This window comes from Mugil cephalus, chromosome 1, assembly GCF_022458985.1.
Source record: "Mugil cephalus isolate CIBA_MC_2020 chromosome 1, CIBA_Mcephalus_1.1, whole genome shotgun sequence".
Classification (NCBI taxonomy): domain Eukaryota; kingdom Metazoa; phylum Chordata; class Actinopteri; order Mugiliformes; family Mugilidae; genus Mugil; species Mugil cephalus.
In genome coordinates, this window is record NC_061770.1 from 11,405,042 (window position 1) to 11,426,697 (window position 21,656).

Below are 21,656 nucleotides of genomic sequence, written 5' to 3' on the forward strand. Positions count from 1 at the left end.
GTTTCCAGATGATACAACATGATGACTGCGGCAATCCCCTGACACTGCTTCTATTGCGCCGCATGCACATCAACATGTTAAAGTGAAAAGTGAAATCTCCTGCGATTGACGTTGTGTGCAGACATTCATGTCCCCCTTGGGACCCTTTATTCTTCTATATAATCATCACCAGCGCACACGGCTTAAACTGCAAATACTTAGGTTAATGGGTAAAAAAAAAAACACGATGGCATTTCCATTAGCTGTAGCCGCTATGTTTTGTGCTTAGATAATGTTATAATATTTACAGGCAAAACTATAATGTTAAACATTACAAATATCAGAATGTGGTCTTCCTTTAAGTATGCTAGCATGATGAGATTAGCAGTTAGCCCATAGAGCTGGTAACATGGTGCACTCTCCCTTAATAGCTTTGGTCATTATTTGTACCCAGACTTTTGGGGTGAAGTGCTAAATCTCTTCTTCTTCTTTTCTCTTTTAGAAAAAAAAAAAAACGAATCTGTCTCTCCCAGACAGGTTGTACATGTACATTTTGTGGGTTATAAACAGAGCAATGAAGAGCCAATGAAATAACTATTTCATCATCAGAAGGTCTCCTGACAAAATCAAAATGCACCTACAAACCAACGCCTGTACACCACGTTAGGCCATATTGATTTATTCCAAGATGAATTATCACAGAAATGGAGGTGACAAGAAAGTTGTGGTTTTAACATTGCTGCCACGCAGCTCCCCCGCCATCCGTGGACAGGTTTATGCCGTGCAGTTTTCAGACTTGCGGAGAGAACAGAGGACAGACGGCCAGAAAAGATGCGACTTCAGATTTATCCAGCTCAGTGGTCTGATTCAGAGTAGGAGAGAATGAAATGGAGAGACAGCGCGCTCCGTGTGCTTTTGTGTCATCTGAATGATAGCTAACAGTGACGCAGGTGAGATTATTAAAAGACCTTCTCCCACATTAGTGAAAATAACATGGAGTAATAGAAGTTAAGCAGTGAATGACTTTTCCAATTATTGCGGTGTGAAAGGAGTCTGGTCTTTAATAGTGCAGGCTTATGGCAAATTAGAGGTGCTATTCTCCCCGGAGGTAACAATGGAATGATTCGCCCTCCTCACTCCCTTCTTCCAGACCGGGAGAATGAAAATAAGACAGCCATTGTGGCGGCAGACAATGAGCGGCCGCACCCCTTAGCTTTGGCTTAGCGGGGTTAGATGTGAGGGCTGCCAACTCACTTTTGCCCCTCTCTCTCTGTCACTCTCTTTCATTAGTAGATTGATTAAATTGTGAAATTGGGAGTGTGATGGATGCATGAATGAGTCCTCCAGTCGGTCCCACAGGCTTTGACAAGGACAATATCAAGGACCCCCTGTTACTCCCTATTCCTCCCTCTTGCCTTTATCCCCAGGAAACCCAATCTGGGTAATTAGAGTAAAGAGTGTCGGAGACTCGTAGGGGAGAGATTCCCTCTCCGGGCGCGCGAGAGAGGATAACGGTGGCATAAAATCCGCTGCTGCTGCACTTCCTCTGCCATTACTGCCCCCTCAGTGCCCCCACACACACACACATTTGCACTGTCCACCTTATGGCCCACTTTCCTCCTCCTCCTCCTCCACCCGCTTCATTCTCCTTCTTCTCCTTCTTCTCAATTTCGAAGTCCATCAGGCAGCAGCGAAGAGGAGAAACGCAGACAAGAGGGAAAATGGAGGGGAGGATGAGCGAGCAGAGTGAGGGGAAAAAAAAAACGAAAGTGGCTGCAAACTGACGGCATCAGCAGAAGCCTGTAGCAGAACATGAGTCCTTCTGGCTGGAAAGCTGGAAACAGGAAGCGCTCGCCGGTTGCCAGGACGTGTATGACTGAACATCCGTCAGACAGGATGGGTCCACATTGTGAGAGAGTATTGAGAGCCCCCCACCACCCCCTCCCTCGACCAGACATCTGACCTTCGCCGGGCCCTTTCCTGCTTGAGACGTGTCCAGTCACATCAGCGCGTGGAGACACCTCCAGCGGACACATGCGAAGGGCTGTCTGGAGGGAAAGCGCAGCGCTGTCCTTCGAGCCCACAGGGACAAATGCTCGGGAAATATCATGTGGTAAACAGATGTCTAAGGACACAGCTGTGGGCAGAGAGGCGAAGGAGGAAAGGTGTTCAGGTACAGGCGGGAGCAGTATGCACGTTTGATGTCGATTGGAAGCCGGACAAAATGGGCCGCTCCCTGCCAAGCCTGCCCCTGCCAAGCGCAGGCAGAAACTGAAGAGGGGCCGGACCTTGCCTTGCCGTGCCATGCCGCTGCTGGGGTGTTTTGAAAAACTGCGCGCTCACATGTACACCCATGCAAACACACACACACACACACACAAACATGCGGTTACGCCGTAGCCTCTAAGTGTGTGTCAGAATGTTTCCCAGGATGTTCTGGCTCCCGCTAACCAAGCGAGGGATTCTGCTTGGCAAACTCCACCTCAGCAAGAGTCCAGCTGTCATATTGACAAATGAACCTTGGAAGAGTGAGGAGGTGTGTGTGTGTGTGTGTGTGCATGTGTGTTTGCATAGCCACGAATGTGTGTCTTTTTGGATGGACACTCGTGTGTTTTTGCTGGAGCATAAGCACGTATATCGTGAGGACGACATGCGGGCGGCTGGTGCCAGGGAGGTTTTTTCGCTTTTTCAAAAGCAGCTGCCCTGTCATTCATTCTTTGATAGATACAAATCAGAGCCAGCAAAAGGTCCGCTCACGCCAACCACTTTCTTTTCCCTGGGCGATATCAGGAGAACACTACCCAAAATCTGGAGTCGCTCCAGCCTCAGCTTGCCACCGAGCCCGCTTTGTTTTGTCACCGACTTCACAGCGAGCGGTACAAATCACCTTATATAAAGAATCATCTTTGCACAACCTCAGATGAACCGTAACGCTAGTCCCCCGTATGTCGTAACGCAAGGCGCCGCGCGATGCAGAGAGCGACGCATCACTCACATTGCGGTTTTATGCACAATGCGGGATGTTACATCTTTTATGGAGCCTTAGGAGCGAATGTTCTTTTCTCCTGGAAATGAAAAGCCAATAAAATCACGTAAAGCCCCATCATGGAGCGCCGGCCAGAAATACTCGTGAGTGAGAAGCAATGAGAAACCTGCAAACTTTTTTATCTGCCGCTAAACTGTTTATCCTAGGAGCTGTTTCGTCGTGAGAAGCTGTAAAGAATTTCATTGCGCAGTCACAAATTTTTTATTGGAAACATACTCAGCGGTGATGTACGCTTGCTTGTACCGGATCTTCGCGCGGGTCTGTCTCTGTGCATGTTTCATGAGAGGGGGTTTACTAGCATACAAAAGCACCATCACCTCATGACAGTGTCTATTATGCTTCCGTGAAAAGATTCCGACTGAGGGCTTTCACTGTAAATGACAAACTAAATGGGATCAGATTATTCCGGTATAGGCCTTGAGTTTTATTTCGCTCACATTTTACCTCCGGGACGGACGGAAAGAAAAGGGGGGGTAAAAAAATAACAAAACAGAAGCACATTAAGGGAGATTAGAATTTTACATCACATGACAAAAGCACTTCAGTTCAATGCGATGCCATGCCCAAGGACTTTCCCCTTGATAGTTACTCCTTTCCTCTACCATGCCAGCATTACTGTGCGGAGGTTGAGGGGACGCGCTACCTGATGGGACAGCCGCCATGTCCGGATGTCTCTGTCCGTCTGTCTGCTTGATCTGCTTGTCTGCCCGCGCGATCTCCTCCGCGCCGTCCTCTCTGCTCCGCTGTCACTCTGTCCCTCCGTCTGTCTCACCACCAAACCTATCTGTCAACTCGCCCTTTTCTATTTGACCGACCTTGTCTCGTATCGCCAACAATCGCTGCCACCCTCAGCCACCCAACACTTCATTACCAGCCCCCATCTCCCCACGTCCCCTCCCGAATATCTTCCAATTTCACCGCGCATTATTTTTTCATGTCTTCAGAGAAATAGAGATTCTTGGCTCTCCTTCATCCGACTGATCCGCAGGGTCGCAGGGGCCTACCTCCGGGGGACCAGACAGAGGCTGTTTGTTAAGCTGTTATTTATCTCCTTCATAAAGTCCTCCTCATCTCCCACTAAAGAGCCCAGAACTGTTGCCCTTGACTCACGCATAACTCTCGTGTCTTTTGGTGAGATGATTTACCGTTTAATTTAACACCGACCAAAACCCAGGAGGGAGCCTGCCTGGTGCTGCCTGATGTCATATCAGAGAGGAATGTGCTAGGAGGGATTTGCGAACATGTCTGTGTTTATCTCTATATGTGTGTGTCTGAGTGAGTGGGTGGCTGAGGAGGCTTTTTTTTTTTTTTCTTTCCACTGTAAAGACTTAGCAGCAGCAGCAGCAGCAGCAGCATCAGCGGTAGCTCTGGGCCTGGTTTTATGCAACAAGGCTGCGACTCGAAATCGTTCCCCAATAATAAACCCGAGCTGAGTATGCAGGATGAACATGCCACTAATTTCAAAATAATGAGATATTAGAGTGTGAAAATTACATTTCAGTCTCACTCCCCTGAACACAGGAGGAAACAAAGGCCAAATGCTGTTAACAAATACATGAATGTAGACAATTTGTTTTTCCTGTCAATGCCAGGAGATTGTAGCAGACTCTATTTCCTGGGGCACATAAAGGTAATTACATTGATCTCACTAATTTCACTAGAGGGAAGCGAACAAAAGATCATAACATACTGTACACACTATTCACCTCCACCACCAACTCCTCGCGTGAGATATTAATGTTACCCCGAAGGTGCTCGCCTCTCCTCTTAAATACCAAAGTCTCGGGCTACTCAAAAAGACGGTCAAATTGCTTTTACGGTCAAATATTTCATTAATGATCCGACCCGTCAAAGATGACAGGGGGGGAGCATGTTCTTCCATCACAAAGGCTCCATTAGCAAGAGTAACAATGTAAAGCACTTTCTCTGGTGTTTTTAATCCTGCCGTCGCAAGCCAGGGCTGGGAATCCAGCTTTTATGAGGGCAGACTTTAAAAAAAAAAAAAAAGGAATAGTTCCTATATATGTATATATGTGTGTGTATGAATTTGCATCTCCAAATGGAACAGTTAATATTTGTAATGGTCTTTTATTTTACAGAAATGTTTTGTTAACTGAATAATAATAATAAAAAATAAAAAAATCTAGCAATGGATTATATTACATGTACAACTAAAGGCTCAACTATTCGTGTAGTTTCAGTATTCAGGCAAAGCAGACGTGATGATGGTGGTAGGGTTACAGCATGCAGGGTATTGCAGTATATCCTGGCCTGTAACAAATGTCATATTGAACCAGTGAACAGTTACTGTATATTTAGCAAAAATCCAAAAATAACAACCTGTCAGAGGGAAAGTCAAGGGCAACCAACCCCCCGGGAACAAGAATGACTGTACAAAATTTCATGGTAATCCATCCAGTAGCACATGTGACGGGTATTTTAGTCTGGAACAAAGCAGCGCACCAATCAATACACAGACCGACTGGCAGACAGGTCAAATAACCGACTGACGTTTCCATCCGCAGAACAATTCAAAGACAATCACAGAATATGAAACTGTCTTTATTTTCTTTCTGTCTTTCTTTCCTTTCTTTTTTTTTGTTTTAGCCAAATGATCTGCACTGGATGTTTGCTCTGGAAGAAAATTCACGGTTGCGGTTGGGAAAGGAAATACCTCGTGTAAATTCTCCAAGAGGTGAAATAAAACAAACAAAAAAAAACAAACCCCAAGAGTTTAAAGCAAACCGCGACGTGTTACTGAGGAAAAACGAAGAGCAAATGAAATGCTGACACAAGTGTTTGCGCTCTACCCTCGGGGAGGACCGCGGCCTGTGCCTTTCTCTTCACACTTGACACCCTGTAAGAGGTCCGCCCTAATCTCAACCAAGTTTGTTATTTCATTCCCGTCTTGCCCAGCTTGATAGAGTTTGTGTAGTGTGTGCAGCGAGTCAATCTGTGTTGAACGCCCGCCAAGAAAAGGACCTTAGCGGTGCACGGGAACGTCCAACGAATACAAGGCAAACGGGGACTCGAAGAAAAATATGCTTGAACACATATACAGCAGCGCGTATCCAGCACAGCCTGTGTGTGTTTGATAGCCGCACACTTGAATGTTTTCACAGCCTGAATTTGTTTAGTCCAGAAAAAGGAGTCCTGTGTATTTCAGCATTCATAAAGCGTTCCATATGGGCACCACTGCGGTTTCCTAGTGACCAGGCACCGCATCCGAGTGTGATACTTAAATACTTGCGTCCCTGCGTTTCACCATTCCGCTTTTCCTCTGTGTGGACTTTAAAAAAAATAAATAAATAAAAACAAGATGGAGTCCTGTTTTTTTTTTTTTGGCTTTGCTTATTCTTCCCTTTGTTCAGGGATAAAGAGGAAATGCTACCAAACAAACCCCCCGAACAATGAGCATATACAAAGGCAACAACGCGGCACATGCGCTTCACTGATCCTTTGTTTGCTGTCTGTGTAGGACAAGTAATTTCTCTTTGTGCCTGTGCATGCATGTGTATGTTTGTTTGTTTGTGACTGAGCGCGTGTGTGTGTGTGTTTGTGAGCATATGTCTCAGCAGGAAGAAGGAGGCGGGTGGGTGGGATGAAGGGTGTGGGGCAGTGCAGTGCTGGTGTTGGCCGGGTGGTGGGGTGGCAGATGCCAGAAGGCTTCATTAGACTCAAGGGAAGAGGCCGTGAACAGCAGTTCTCCAGGAAGCCTATCAGACCTAAACACAAACACAGACGTGCCTCTGGTCTTGGTCTAGCCCCGCATTCCCTTCCCTCGCTCTTTTCCCTTCTACCCATTTCCCTTTTTGCTTTCCCTTTTGCTCTCGATCACACCCGCCCCCCCACCCCCTCCCCCGAACTCTCTAATGCAATGCAGCTCCCTCGTACAGTATGTCGCGTTTTGTTCCTGCTTTTCTTTCGGATTCTTCTTTCTTTTTTTTTTCCCTGTCTTTCTGGTGTTTGTGTTGTTGCCGTGTCTTTCAGTGAAGCGGAGCAGTCATTAATCACTGGTAATGTAGAAGAAGCACACTCGAGGAGAAGGAGGGGGGGGGGGGGGGGGGGGGGGGGGGGGGGGCGAGTTCTCGCATTCTGCTCGAAAAACGCTTCTCTCAACATGCTCCGTGGAGAGAGATGTAGAAAATGGAGCACAGGTGCTGCAGCGAGTGCCATAAACACAAACAGATGCACTGCAACGCACACAGGATCCAGCACAAAACTCGGTATTTTGTGCACTATTTAACATGCAGGAGGTTTTAAAGCCACGAGCAGGAAACAAATGCCGGCAACAAATCACTGACACGAATGCCGAATAAGTGTGGGATATCAAATAAAAGTTTTGTCATATCAGTCAATAAAGGGCTTTAGACGAGCGTACCCATCTATTTGGCCTATTCCTTCTGTTTCTCTCCACGGCATGCCTGTCAATACAATGTGCTGTGATTATTGAGAGATGCAAACGCACTTCATCGCAATATCTGGCTCCTCCGTCTGAAGGACAGCTGGGAGACAGAAAAATACTCTCCCGAAGAAATATTATCCAATAAAACAACACTTTAGCCGAAATTGCTGCCCCTACTCCCGTCCCTGGGTCCGGCTCGCAAAAAAAAATAAATGTCTTCTTTCTCGAGATAATATCTGTTAAACAAAACACTCCAAAAACCACCAAGAGCAGAGGAGGTATGGCTGCGAATCGACAGTGTGAGACAGGCAGACATGGGAAAGAAGACGAGAGGACGGGAGGGGAAAGTGATGCAACGGGTGAACAATCAGATCAAAAGGAATGATATAAGGGGGACAAGAGACTAAATGATTGCAGATAGACTATCTGTACCTACTGAAGACACCAACACACGCCTGAGCCATCCTGATGTTAGGGGAAGAAAAGCTGACCAGCAGATCTGAAAGTCACGACGTATGCTTGTTACTGTCATTTTGGGAAACATGCTTATTCACCGTTTTGTCCAATGTTAACAAGCGGCCCCAGCCTGGTATAAGAGACGGCTTAAAGAAAACAGGGGAAAACGCTCGCTTGGCTCCATCCAAAGGTAACAAACATCTGCATGCCAGCGACGCTGAAAGCTTGCTTATTCTCAAATCACGTTCACTTTTTGTTTAGCTACGCTGTAACCCATTTCAGCCTTCATGCCAATCTAGACCAGTTGTCTTTGGCTGCAGCTAAAACTTCACTGGACAGCGGCATTGTAAGAAAGGAAAAGAAGCATATTCCCAAAGTTTCTCCTTCCTTTTAGACGTTCCCGATACAGTACACAGACACATTATACAGAAAATTCATTGTGGTACCGTATCATAACACTACCTGACAGCAACCAGCAACCCTGACAGGTCAAAACCACCTTTCGCACGCCCTCTATTATTCTGTCAGCAAACAGCACAATGGAAAAGGCATTTTACCGGACAAACAAACGTGTATTCCTATAGAGTCAAATTGTTGTTTCATCAGACTTTTATTTATTTATTTATTTGTTTTTTTTGCTGACTGTTGTTCGAATGCAGGTCTGCAGGAGCGGATGGGTAAAGGGTGTGGGGGTTTGGAGGGGGGTTTACGTTGAGTCTTTATTTACCCGAGCAAAAGAAATCGATGCCTCTCTGCCGTAGGAGAAGTGTGTGGATCAATGGAAGGTTTCAAAAAGCCCCTGTGAAAAATCAATGTCCCTTACATACTATTGATGGCTGTTTGGCTACAGAAGAAAGAGAAGGACAAAGAACACCTGTTTATTGTGAAAAATGACATTGTGCACTCTTTGTTATAGCCCGTCTGGATTTCTTCCCCTCTTTTGGTGTTTTTTTTTTTTTTGGTTCCTTTCCAGTTGTTCTCTTAGCATGCCTTTTGTCTTTCAGTTTGAGCTGCTGTCTATTATCTGCAAAAAATCTGTTATTGCACGGAACAAGATGGAAAGGTCCGACCAAGAAGACCCTGAAGACATGGACGAAGCCAAAAAAAAGATGCCATGCTTTTTTTTTTTTTTTTTTGGTTTTAAAAAAATCCAGCGTTGACCAAATTTTTTTTTTTTTTTTTGGCAAATTTTGTCAGGCTAAAGTTGTAGTGCTAACACAGGGCCATTCAAACCTATTTTACTACTAGTGTGGAATTTTACAATTTTTACTCTAATCGTGACAGTAAAATATTCCAATCTACTGCATTAATTCCTCTCTCAAACCAGTAGAAAACGTTTTGAACACCTGATTATGCATGAAAAATACATTTTCGGTCATACCGCCCAGCCCTAGGTCCTTCCCCTCAACCCACAGGACCCGAAGGCCCCCACTATCAACATCCTGTTGCCAGACACCACAGGTCACCCTCAGAAGGTCCGTGTCCATTCTCTGATGAGTTACAGCTGTTTTGGAGGCACAAAGGAGACCTAGACAATATTAGGGAGGTGGTCATGATGTTAATGTGTGTGTGTAAAATACAAACAACATCTTGATGTAGAGTTGAAGGGCACACGGTTCTCCTGGAACTATTTTAGCGCCGCTATTAATAAAACGCAGTCAATAACACGCCTCTGAGCTCTGACAATGTCTTGGCTTTAGAGGCTGATGGAAGTACAGTTCTGCCAAGACTTTACCTAAGCAGTCAACATTTCTCTCGAGCCATGTCATACTGCGAGCTCAGAGGCCAGTCAGTAGGGCCTCTGTCCTGACACCTGCCCGATCCTGTGCTGGTCTGATCAAAGTGACAGTGCTGCAGACCCGCGGAGTTGCAGGTGAGGGCTGCTGTCACCCCACCTGTCCAACTGATGGCAACTTGGTTCGGGGCAGGGAGAAAAGTGGTGGGATGGCGGAGAAGGCCGCTGTCTGCATGTCACTCAGCGCTGTGTTGGATGACAGAACAGCCCATTAGGAAAAGGACAGACTTCACAGGCCATTAGGGGAGGCATCACACAGCCACAGCACTCAGAGCACTGAACGGCAGCACAATCGGAGGCAGACAGGAAGACTGCGAGCGCTGCTCCGCGGAGGCTTTCATATAGAAATGATGAACGCGTTAAATGTGAGGGTGGGAAGGAAAAAAAAAAAGGTAATGTTAGGCATTGTGACAAAATGCGAAATGTGCTGTTGCTTTGATCTACTGAGAGCGCGTCGATGGAGGGAGAGGAAGCGGATGTACATGAGACGCAGTTCTCAACAGAGGACTAAAGGAGTTCTTAAAAGGACTAAAAACATAAACAATAAGCGCGGCGAGATCATCCCCACGCCGCGCACCTCCGTCTGCTTGTTAAAACCTCTAGGTCTCAGCGTGGCCCTGCTTGCCCTCCAGTCATCATTAAAGAGAGAGACGAGAACCTAAGATGCCCAACAGAGGCATCAGCACGCATCACTTCTCCTCTGCTCTGAACGCTCAACTCTCAGCAATCCACCGGCCCCTGACGGACCTATTTACTGCACAAAGTGAATTGTGTTTGGCTGCACACTACACTTCCAAATGTTCTTTTGATACCCTCTCTCTTATTGTTTGCCCCACCTCCTCTTTCTCTTCCTCCGGTTCTGAGCAGCTCACGAACGCTGCACAACCTGGTCCGGTCAGTTTATTGCTTTCGGGGTGGCGCGGCTGAAGGGCTCAGCGGGCTCAGATGAGAACGGCAACGCTGTGACAGGCCGATGGGACGCACTCCAGCCGCAGAGGCACTGCAACTCCCAAATAAACTCCCCTCCCTCTTTGACTTGATGTTTCTTTTTGTTCCACAATGAAAAAGAATAATAATAATAACGTGCCAATGCGTCGTTTATTTTTGTGGGGCAGGCTCAGATGAGAAGGCAACGCTTCGCCATGGCGCATCAGCCAGAGGCACTGCAACTCCCAAATAAACTCCCCTCCCTCTTTGACTTGATGTTTCTTTTTGTTCCACAATGAAAAAGAATAATAATAATAATAATAATAATAAAAAAAAAAAAGTTTCCTTCAAGTAACTCCCCAGGCTTTTCCCTGGAGGCTGGATGAAACATGGCTGAAAAACAAAGAGCAGAAACAAAAGAGAGACAGGGGGAGAGAAAATGCTTCTTTTGCACAATTTAAAACCCAAAAGAGATAAACTGTGAGAGTTTTGTAAACAGCGAGGAAAAGCTGATGGCTAGATATTGCAGATAAAGAGGGAAGGAATGAAAGAGCGGGGAATGAAGCAGCAGTCTTCTTTTCTTCTTCTTTTTTTTTTTTTTTTGCTTTTTTGATGAATTACATTTCGCACAGCGAGCTCAGAATCTACAGCTTCGCGACGAGAGGGAGAGAGAGAGACAAACCACACAGCCTGTTGTGACAGAATCTCAGAATTTTAAGTACTCTGCAACCCAAGCCCGCACAACAAAACATTTACACGAACGTTTATTTATTCATGATTTCTGTTCTTCGGCGGGTGTGCGGGCTTGACCTCTAACATTCAACACGCCGCGCTCATGTGTTAGCCTGATCCACTCGGTCTTTGGTAGAAATAAGATTTGCTGCCGGTCAACGCCGCCACATCGCAGTCTTGAATGGCAAGGCGAGGGCGCAAGCCGAGGCGCTACCGTGTCTGTATTCCTTTTCTTCTGACAAGGTTATAAACAGGGACACGTATTCATTACGAGGTTACGGTCGGGTCACTCTTCATGTTGTTACTTCTGATTTATATAAGTTTTAAACTGTGCTGAATGGGCGTTAGAGAATGAACAACTGCCCTTCTCCTCTGGTTTTAAGAATTGAATAAATCCTCACTTCCCTCTTATATCTCAGGAGGCCCAGAGTTATAGCTCCAGTTAAGATTCTGTGACAAATTCTATTCTTACGAAGGAGCAATAAAAATAATATTGAACCTGAAGGAACCTTTCTGAAATGGCAGATTAAGGAAAGAAAGGATGCATAAAGGGGAAGAAATAATGTGAGCCCGATGGACCTGGGAGAGTTTAGCCGCTTAGCTGCTCTTTTATACCAATCTAAAGGGGAGGCCTCTCAGGGTCAGGCGGCCCAGTTTAAATACTTCAAGATTCCTTGGATATAACTGCATCGGGGAGAAACACAATCATCCACGAGGAAGAGGAGAACAAACTAGTTACGCTAATGTACCCCCGTTCTTTATCAACGTCCATTACGCATGTCCGCAATCACCGTTAGCCGCGAAGTGCCCTCAAGAAGTCCCAGCTGTAAATCGAGAACAAATCAGCGTTTAATCAGATTTGTCACTTACACTGACGAGCATCTGAGGGAACGGTCCTCGAGAGTTTTCCGCCACATTGATTGGTGGGATCACCCAGTCCCGCTTCTGCCTTCGCAGACCCCTGGTGCTGTTGACGGCGGAGCCCGAGAACCTGATGACGGAGGGTGGTGCCTGGAACGCGTCGTTCTTCTCCTCCTTCCTCTCGACGACTCTCCCCTCTTCCTTTGTGACCTGTAAGACGACAACACAAGGCTTTGTTTAGGGGGCTGGATGCGCAAGTTTCTTTGAGTCTCAAAGCAGAAAGTCACAACAAAATGAGAAACATTTTCACATTGTTCAACGGTAAGTAAGTAAGTGAGCACTCTTCGCAGCATGAATTAGTGCATTACAGCAATAGAATAAAAAGTACAACAAGGAGTTAGTTACTGTATTTGTAAGGCACTTGGCAAGGTCCAGCGATCAATATTTTATTTGGGTGTTTTTAGTGCTGTGTACATGTTTAGTTTTTTTTTATGTCATTCATTGATTAAAACTAAACAATTCAATATAAGCACAAGCGTTCCCAATCTGAATGAAAGGGAGCAGAAAGGAGAATAATCTTATACAAACTGCTCCTTTACCCCAAGAATCAATTTCACTGATTACGGTCAACTGTGGCAGCTTGGAAAACCCTCAACCATCATCAGCTTAGACGGCAGAGCCTAAGCCCTCTTAGTACAGGTTCCACTAAATCTGAATGAACGGCACCCTGTGCAGCGTGCCTGGTGTCACCGCGCTGCTACATTTTCAATGCACACACTATCCACGCCTCCATTATTTATCTCTTGCTTATTGCTCGTTCATTTATTTATTGCAAAAACAAGCACCTGATACATGTGTGCAGTCATTATTTGTTTTTGGTAACCTTCACTATTCCTGTGGAGTACGTGCAATGTTGCCGTGGAAACGAAGTGCAAAATGCACATCCTGTGTTTTTTGAATTAGAATCACCGAAAGGGCCGAGTCGCACACAAACTCATTCAATCAGTCGCTGAGCCCCTCATCCACTTGCGGACTGATAATTGATCTTTCCTCACGTAGCTGGACACAAGGAAGCTTGGCATCATTCACAAACCTCCCTGCTACCAACGCTGCTGAATAAGACCTTCATGTTAAGTAAATGCAGACTACTAAAGGATTAGCAAAACCTATTGGAATGACTGAGACTAAAGCGATGAACCTTGCTCTTGTGTCTTTGAATTCAGATTTTGAACAGATGTTTTTCTTACATTTTAATTAATGTTACATTGTGTGCTTTGGATTGCACAGAGTCGGCTACACATTCAATTTCCCCAGGAGAAAAGCCTCAAGGAGAACACACAAAACGTACAAACTAAGTGCAAATTCCAAGCAAACCAGGCATAACAAAAATCACATTATATTATTTCTTAATTTACATAATCCTTTCCTATTCATCCATACATCCAGGACAGCTCTGCCATGATCATACCACCTCTTCACTGGCTCCCGGTCCAATTCCAAATTGAATATAAGGTCTCCCTCCTCACCCACCAATGCATTTACTAACATGCCCCCCTTTACCTGCAGGAACTCCTCAACCCCCAGACCTCCCCACAAACCCTCCGTTCTGCAACTTCAAACACCCTCCAAGCCCCCAGAATCAGGCTCCGCAGCATGGGTGATGGGGCCTTTTCGTCTGCTGCTTCGAGGCTGTGGAACCCCGACCACTTGAAGGCCCCACAGACTACTGATGTCTATACTGAAGTCTTTTTTTTTTTTTTTTTTAAGTTGTGCCACTTTGACATTTTCAACGTGTAAAGTGAAATATGAATAAAATTTATTATTATTATTAAAACTTAGCTAAAGCCATGTCCTCCGGTTGCCTTGGTAACACTCCTCTATATTTCCCACCCCAAATGTTTTCAAGTGAAACAAGCAGAACCTGAGTAAGTTTGTAGTGTATGGCCATTGCTAGCTCCTCTCACTGTCACTGGTCCTTGTGGTTAAGACTGTCCACCAATTCTGTCTCAGAGAGCTGTATCAGTTGCTCCCGTCAGCCGCCGCCTCAACTGCATCACCACAAAAGTTGAGCTCAAAAGTTTTTTGCCTATCCTATCATCGCTACAACTCATTTACATTTTTTTTGCATTTTTCTTTTATCAACATAAAAGAAAAATGCCTCATAGAGTAGTAAAACACAAACCCGAGTCTGTACCAGTGTACAGTCTCTGTCTGGAGTATGAGATATGAACAACAATTCATGCCATCGGGGTTCAGAGGCGAGGTGAATTTCCCAAAATCCCAAATGTGTGTGTGTGTGTGTGCATAAGAAAAAGACCATAAACTCAGGTACAGCCATAAAAAGCCTATTAACAGAGAGCATGTCTGCGGCTGGATTTAAGAGGTCTTTCAGCAGACAGTGACAGCTGAGTCACAGACGCACGCTTCAATCTCACGGCATACCACCCATCATACAACCCGCGCGCACGCTCCACGCAGGCAGAGAGAAATGACCACCACAAACCTGTCTGTTTGAAAGATGCTCAAATAAGGAACTTGAAGGGAGCCCATTTTCAACCTGCTCATGAACATTAACTCATCCAAGAGTCAGAGCAGATACATCAGACACTGAATTTATGTGAAGCATCTCGACCGTCTAAATGAATGTCCTTATATAGGAATACAGAAAAAGGCAATCTGCTTCTTTGCAGGGGATTAACAGTGAGCAGAAATAAACTAAAGTAATTGAAGACAGAGAAAGAGTGCTTTAATTATGTTTCCCTGGTCTAGTTAAGAGGGAATAATCAAATACGCTGGACACATGCAGATTTACTTTCTTACGAGTGCAAGTTTAGTATTTCAATATCTAAAGTAACGGTTCTTCAGACTGTGATCTAAATGCTATTTTAAACTGGTTATCCGGAGATATGTTCTGTAGCAACTTTACAAACATATCTCAGGGTTACAAGGCAGTAAAAACATGTCAAGAATTCAGTCACGAACATCACTGCTGAAGCCATGCATCAGCTCCAGTCTCTGTCTCAATCACGTTCCCCCGAGCTATCCCTTGCTCCCCCTTGCCCTCTTCTTGCAGTGTTATTGTTTTTCTCTGTCTCTCCTCCCAGTCAGTAGGTCCTGACAGCTTGTCTCACTAACAGTGATTCCTCAAGCGCTGGACTGTGTTAGGCTGATGGTGTACCAGCAGGTAAAACAAAGGCACAAAGCACACACTTCCACCGGCAGGCCACGATATATTCCCAGTTTGTGTCTTTGTCGTGTGTGCGGCATGATCATTAATGAATCACTATTTAAACCAATGAAAATCAAAGATACACTCAATAAAAAAGGCACTGATTGAAGGTAACCTCCTAAACTACCCCAATAAAAGTATATAGATGCTTATAGTACGTTATATCTTGTGTGAAAGGCTTAATTCAGTCCACTTTAATTAATGCAAGGTTGTGGCATTTTTTACATTTGAATGTGACTGCGTTGGACAGGGGTCATTAACTATATTTGCCAGTGTTAGCGGACTCATATTACCTGTACTGCAGATAGCCAATAGGGGGCAAATGCGTTGCTTTAAGCCTGACAGCTGTCCGGCCCGATGTTAAGAGTAGGAAGGGACATTTGAGTTATCCCACTAAAGTATTTTAATGTAGTGATTTACTTGGTTGTTACTTTATTTGTATTTATTTGTCAGATGCTACTATAATTTCATGTAAAAAGTAACATTTCTAAAGCCTGCCGCTCCTATTTGTTATTTTTATCTATTTGTTGATGTGGGCTTACCATGCTCTCACCATGTTATTTTGAGGAGTGTTATTGCGACACCACAGTTGTACACTATTGAGTATGGAAAAAAACTCCTAAGCAAGGACATTTGTGAAAAACGACTTCAGGTGAAATGAGCATGTGTAACAACGAAAGAAACTGAGTTTATCGTCATCTTTGAAGGCAGGCCATGACACAGACTACTTGACTACAGACTACCATTGTTGTTGTTTCATTTAATTTAATAAATAAATGAATATAGGAACATACTTTTTTCTTCCTTACTAGGCTATTCCTGAATTCAGTGTTCAGGCTTGTGGGCCACCATCAAAAGTCAAATAGACTAACATAAAACACATAGAACAAATAAATAAAGGGGAAACGTTAGGAGGAGTGGTACAGTTGATCAGTCCTACTGTACTCACCTTAAAAGTCTACACATCTCTCAGAACTAATTGTCGCACCTACAGGAATAGTCAATGTTGAGCAGAAAATATTTTAGTAATCATCTTACAAAGCATAGACTTGAGTTTGAAGGACACTAGAATTAGACAGAATGAGTTTGCATATACTGTAAGATCAATGATATGACAGAAGTTAGGTTGTTTTAAGATTTAAATCAAAGATAGGGGAAACAATCATCAAAGGTAGGACGGTGGTATTAAATATCCATCTCACCTGCAGTTAAACGGCTTTGAGGAGTGTGTATTACATTCATTTGATAGCATATAACGGATTATAGTCTACATATATCCCCAACTCTCCAACCTATACATTGTGTGTTTTTGACACAGTTTTAGTCACCTAACTTTGGTTGGGTATTCATGTAACTTACCATACCATAACGCCAAAATTTACCCAATATGGTCGTATTGTATCGTATTTTATCGTATCGTGTCGTATTGTATTGTATCGTATCGTATCGTATCAAATGTAACAGAATGGGAGGAGAAGCATGACGGTGTGGTGAAAAACATACAGACAAACAAGCAGAGAATATATGCATATCCATGTTAAAGATTTCTATGCATGCATGGGCGCCCATGTATGTAACATGTATGCTGGTGAATGGGAGTTTATTCATGTGACAGTACAATAAAAATCTAGCCTTCAGAGTTTAGGAGCATGAGAAAAAGAGGTTCAATCAACATACATTTATGTAGAAAGAGGGTAAAGTTCCAGTTTTTCATCTGATGTGACTTCTTTGCAATTTGAGCCAATAGTTCCTCTTCAGCAATTGACATTTGGGAATAAAAAATAAAATAAAATATAGGGGTAGGCTACAGTACTGGAAGATGGCAATAGCTTCTGGCACATACTGAAAGTTAAAGGTCCTGTATGATGCAGTTTATAAAAAGCGTTTTTTCTTTGTCTCTTTCGCTGTTTGTTCTCGGCTGGTCAAGGTCCCTCAGAGGGCTGGCTTGTATCTGCCAGTAGAAACAGCGCTTTCAAGGCTGACTTCATTAGATGGACGCACAGGAAAAGAAAAGGCTTTTAAGGCTGCTTTAAAGAAAATGTGTCAGGCAACATGGCATATGGTGCGTATATATGTTGGTCTGGGTGGAAATGGGCATGGGGTGTGGAGGGGCACGGGCTAAGGTGTCATGTTCAGTTTCATCAGCCAAGTGCTATGTTTCAAACATCTTGTACTGTGAGGGCCGAGGCACTTTAAGTAAGAGTGCAGGAGAGGCTGTAAAATGGGTGGAGATCATATTTTAGCATTAAGTTGAAAGAATGACTCCCTGCTTCACCTTTCTACAATGGGGAGATCTGTTATCTAGAGTCTTATAGTAAAATATTATGCTTTAAAATAGCAACACCGCCCTTGACCATCTTTTGAGTTACTGTTAGCTAACTGGACCTAAATAGACTAATACTTAGAAAAAACATCTGCATTCTTTCTGAGCCATACTTGTGTTTCAACCTGATGAAGGTATTGTAGGCCCAACACCTGCTGCCCTTTTAGCTCTGTTGTGTCTCCACCAAATCCTGAGAGTAATCTGGCTCTTCTGTTCTTTGACAAAGTGGCTCATTATGTTCAATATTGTTGCCAGCTTTGTGTGGCAAGTGTTTTTTCTTCTTTTTCAAAAAAACATCTGTCTGCATCTGAGCCACTAAATAAATGCAACTAAAAAACACACACCGTGGGGTGTGTCTTCTCCGCTCCTCCAGAGCAGGGAAGGAGGTTTTGGTCGTCGGTGCTGTCTGTCTTCATGGGGAACGGGAGGTCTTTGGCAGCAGGATCGATGGACTGTGTGCGCTTGATGGGACTCAGAGGGAGTGTGTCATGAGAAGTGCTTCGGAGACCTGGTTCATAGAACCACGGTACGCCTGTGCCCGGCTTCAGACTCTACGGGAGGACACACTCGGTTTGAGTGTACATCCCTCCCTCAGCGGACAAAGAAACACCATGCGACACGATACATGCCACTGTTGCTATGCAACTGGCCAAACAACCAAGCAACCAAGCTACGGTGACAAAGTAATTTCCTTCCTGGATCATTAAAGTCTGTGTAAGTCTAAGTCTACATCTAAGTAATAGCGGTTTTAGAATTATAGAGGAAAATAATACATCTCAATACAATAAACACAGTACAAATATATATTACATTATATTATATTATATTATATTATATATTTGTGTGTCCAGTTTAGGTAAAACAGCATTTTCACCACTGGGAGTGCTATATCCCCTAAAACGGGCAAAATCTTCACCATACTCTGAGCTTTTTGCTCTCATGCTCGCGGCCCTGAACGCACCAACTGTCTATCCTCCTCCTCTTGTAATGTGTTACGCGTCTGCATGAGAAACTAAAGCCTCCTGAACACATGTTGCCATATTTCGTGTTTGCTGTTCTGTGTGACAAGTCCACTGAAACACGGACAGATGTTTTGCATTCAGTCCGTATTCAGGAGCCTAACTTCTGCCAAACACAACCCTGCCAGTGCGCACAAACAGGGTTTGTCAGCAGAGCGGGATGAGACAGATGTGAGCTGGTTCTGGACAAATGTATTCTTTTTCTTCAGAGAGAGGAAGGCTTAGTGGGGCTGACTGCAGGGGATGGTTGCTCCACATCCCACCAGTGGGGCGAGGGGAGGCAGAGGTGGAACAAGCCATGTTTGGGATGGATTGAAGGGGGCCAGGAGAGGAGTTGTCAGAAGCAGATGTGACCCTCCCTCCTTCCCTCCCCTCTGCCCTGCCTAAATAAGTCATGCTCCAGATCCTTTTATCTACACATGCTAACAGGTACTAGTGAGTTCCCTGAGGAGGAATGTGGAGAGAAAAAGATGGGAAAAAAGAGAGACAGAGACATACGTAGAAAGAGCTATGCCCATCACTGCTGCAAAAGGCTTAAGCTGGCTTTTCTCAAGCCATGGTGTAAGTCTGATCAAACCCTGCAGCTTCAAATTCAGTCTTTCTTATTCACGCTCGCACAGAAACAGTGAAGGTATACAGGAAGGTGATGAAATTGCTGGAAAAAAAAAACAGGTTAAGCAGAGATATCTGTGCACTTATTGAAACTATTATGAGAGATGGAGGATAAGAAGTTGGAGTTAGGTATCAGAGTTAGAATTGGAGTTGGAGTTAGATATCGGAGTTTCTTTCAAAACAGCTCCATAGATTCTAGACATTTTGAGTTGTTTCCCTTAATCCAACACACAGAGAGGGCACGCATTCTTTGGGATGCAACCCTACACAGATTAAACAAACACTTGACACTTTATGCCGTAAACAAACACAAAGACACACACAGACCGAACACAGAAAACGTAAGGCAAAATTTAATCCAACGTAATCTCTCACCATAAAAAAACATTCTAATGCACATGCCAGACACACGCGCTAACGCACACTAACGCTATGTGAACAGGAGTCACTGAGTGTGAAATGGATGCGGCCCCCCAGCCCTGGTGCCATTCGCCTAAGCCAGCTGGCGGTGGTCCCGGCTCTTCCCCTCCACGCCCCTGCACGCTTTGATATCAGCCAGCCCCTGGCTACCCAGACATCTGGAAGTTATTATTCAACAGAGCACACCACAAAGCACCATTTCCATAATGAAACATCACATTTTCTTTCAACACGCTGCTGCCCGCATACATGTTTGCTGCAACTCGTGGCATATTTCTGACCTCTGACCGGGTCTGGCTCTTTCATTGTTGGTCTGTCTATTCATGACTCCTACAGATCTCCATAATAATTGACACTGGAAATAGTGGGCTGTTTGATCTTTAACAAATGCTAGTTTAATACTGAAGCCGCAGCCGTACAGTCCAGTGAGTTATTTGAATGAGACTGAATTACCAGAATAAAGACAGACAAGTTCGGTGGCAGAAATATAAATTTAACCATTACACACGCTACCATAAACACTCTATTGGCCAATGCTAAACTCAATGAGTCTTTTAATACCATATCTTCTGTTTTCTGGCCATGTTTCAGTCTGCAAAAAAAAACAACAACATTCTGAAAATCTGAATGCCCAAAAGTCGCGCAACCTAATACGGCTTGCATCAGAAGTATTTTGAATTGGCTATATGAATGGTTTATTATTGAGCTCAAGGATCAAACCGGTTCAACATGGTTTCTGAAGTCCATCATATCCTGAAGAAGTATGCTAAATCCTCCATTATGTTCACCAGCTACTGTAAAGTTGGTAGTTTGCAAGTCCTGTGCAGGCAGCGTGGGTGTTGGGCCTGTCAAACTAAAACAACGCAAGCAAGTTACTGTAGAATTTTCTGTGGTCTGTTCTGTGGTACTGACGCCTTTTGCATTATGGTCATTGTAAGATTTACTAAAACACACTACCACAAAAACTTTGCAATGGCTTGGAAGTGACAACTGAGTCCCACATGAAGCTAAGATCGCCCGTTGAGACTAAAGCTCCTTTCACATCGAACAAAAAGCCCATGTTGACCCGGGCAACCTGGGATTTTATCAGCTCGGCTCAGCTTCGATGTGAACAGGAATGCTGCGTCAACCCGCTAGTTTGCACAATGATGTGGAGGTACCTGTTTGTCACGTTCTGATTTTGTCACTGGATGGTCTATCAGACAGTCGTTTTAGAAGCTCCAGAGCTGCGAGCAGATCAAAAACAGCAAAGTTTTAGTCTACTCCCATAAGAGACCGATTTCTGAAGGACATTTTGTCCATTTTTTCAATAGGGGATTTAACCCTACGTCATGTTCGGGAATTTGCACCAATCGGGGAATGCGTGTGCGATACACATATATACAGCTTGTATAGCTATATGGCACACTTTTTTTTATTGATCATGGCAGCGCACTGGCAAGACTGTGAGATCCGTGACCTGCTCTGTATCTGAGGAGAAGAGGAGATATGGCGGCAGATACTGGGCACTGTGCAGGACACAGTGATTTATTCAAATGTCAGCAGCCTTTTCAAAGAGCAGGAGTTTGACCGGTCCATTCTTCAGGTCACCAACAAACTGAAAGCGTTACCTCATAGTATAGTGCACTTAAATGTGTAATGATGGTGTTGACGCGATGACGTATGAGAGGGAGGAAAAAACAGGCACACAGCTCTCACAGCGGGAGCTCTCACCAAAGGAGAGTCGACCCGGGTCTGAAAATCCTGTGTTGAGCCGGGACTTTCAATGTGAAAGGGGTTCAAGTGGATCCGCACCAGTCATCTTTGGTATGTGACACCGTCTCAGATTTGATCTCATCAGGCCCTCGTCGGC

General features: G+C 44.5%; 1 protein-coding gene across 2 annotated transcripts in view; it reads right to left on the reverse strand.

Moving 5' to 3' along the window:
- The window catches only part of LOC125013605 (cadherin-4-like), a 212,891-nt gene that overhangs the window by 46,329 nt on the left and 144,906 nt on the right, over positions 1–21,656 (reverse strand). For both annotated transcript variants that reach the window (XM_047594420.1, XM_047594411.1), the window contains one exon: positions 12,211–12,411. In XM_047594420.1, the coding sequence (XP_047450376.1) occupies positions 12,211–12,411 (201 nt within the window). The remainder of the gene's footprint in view (positions 1–12,210; positions 12,412–21,656) is intronic.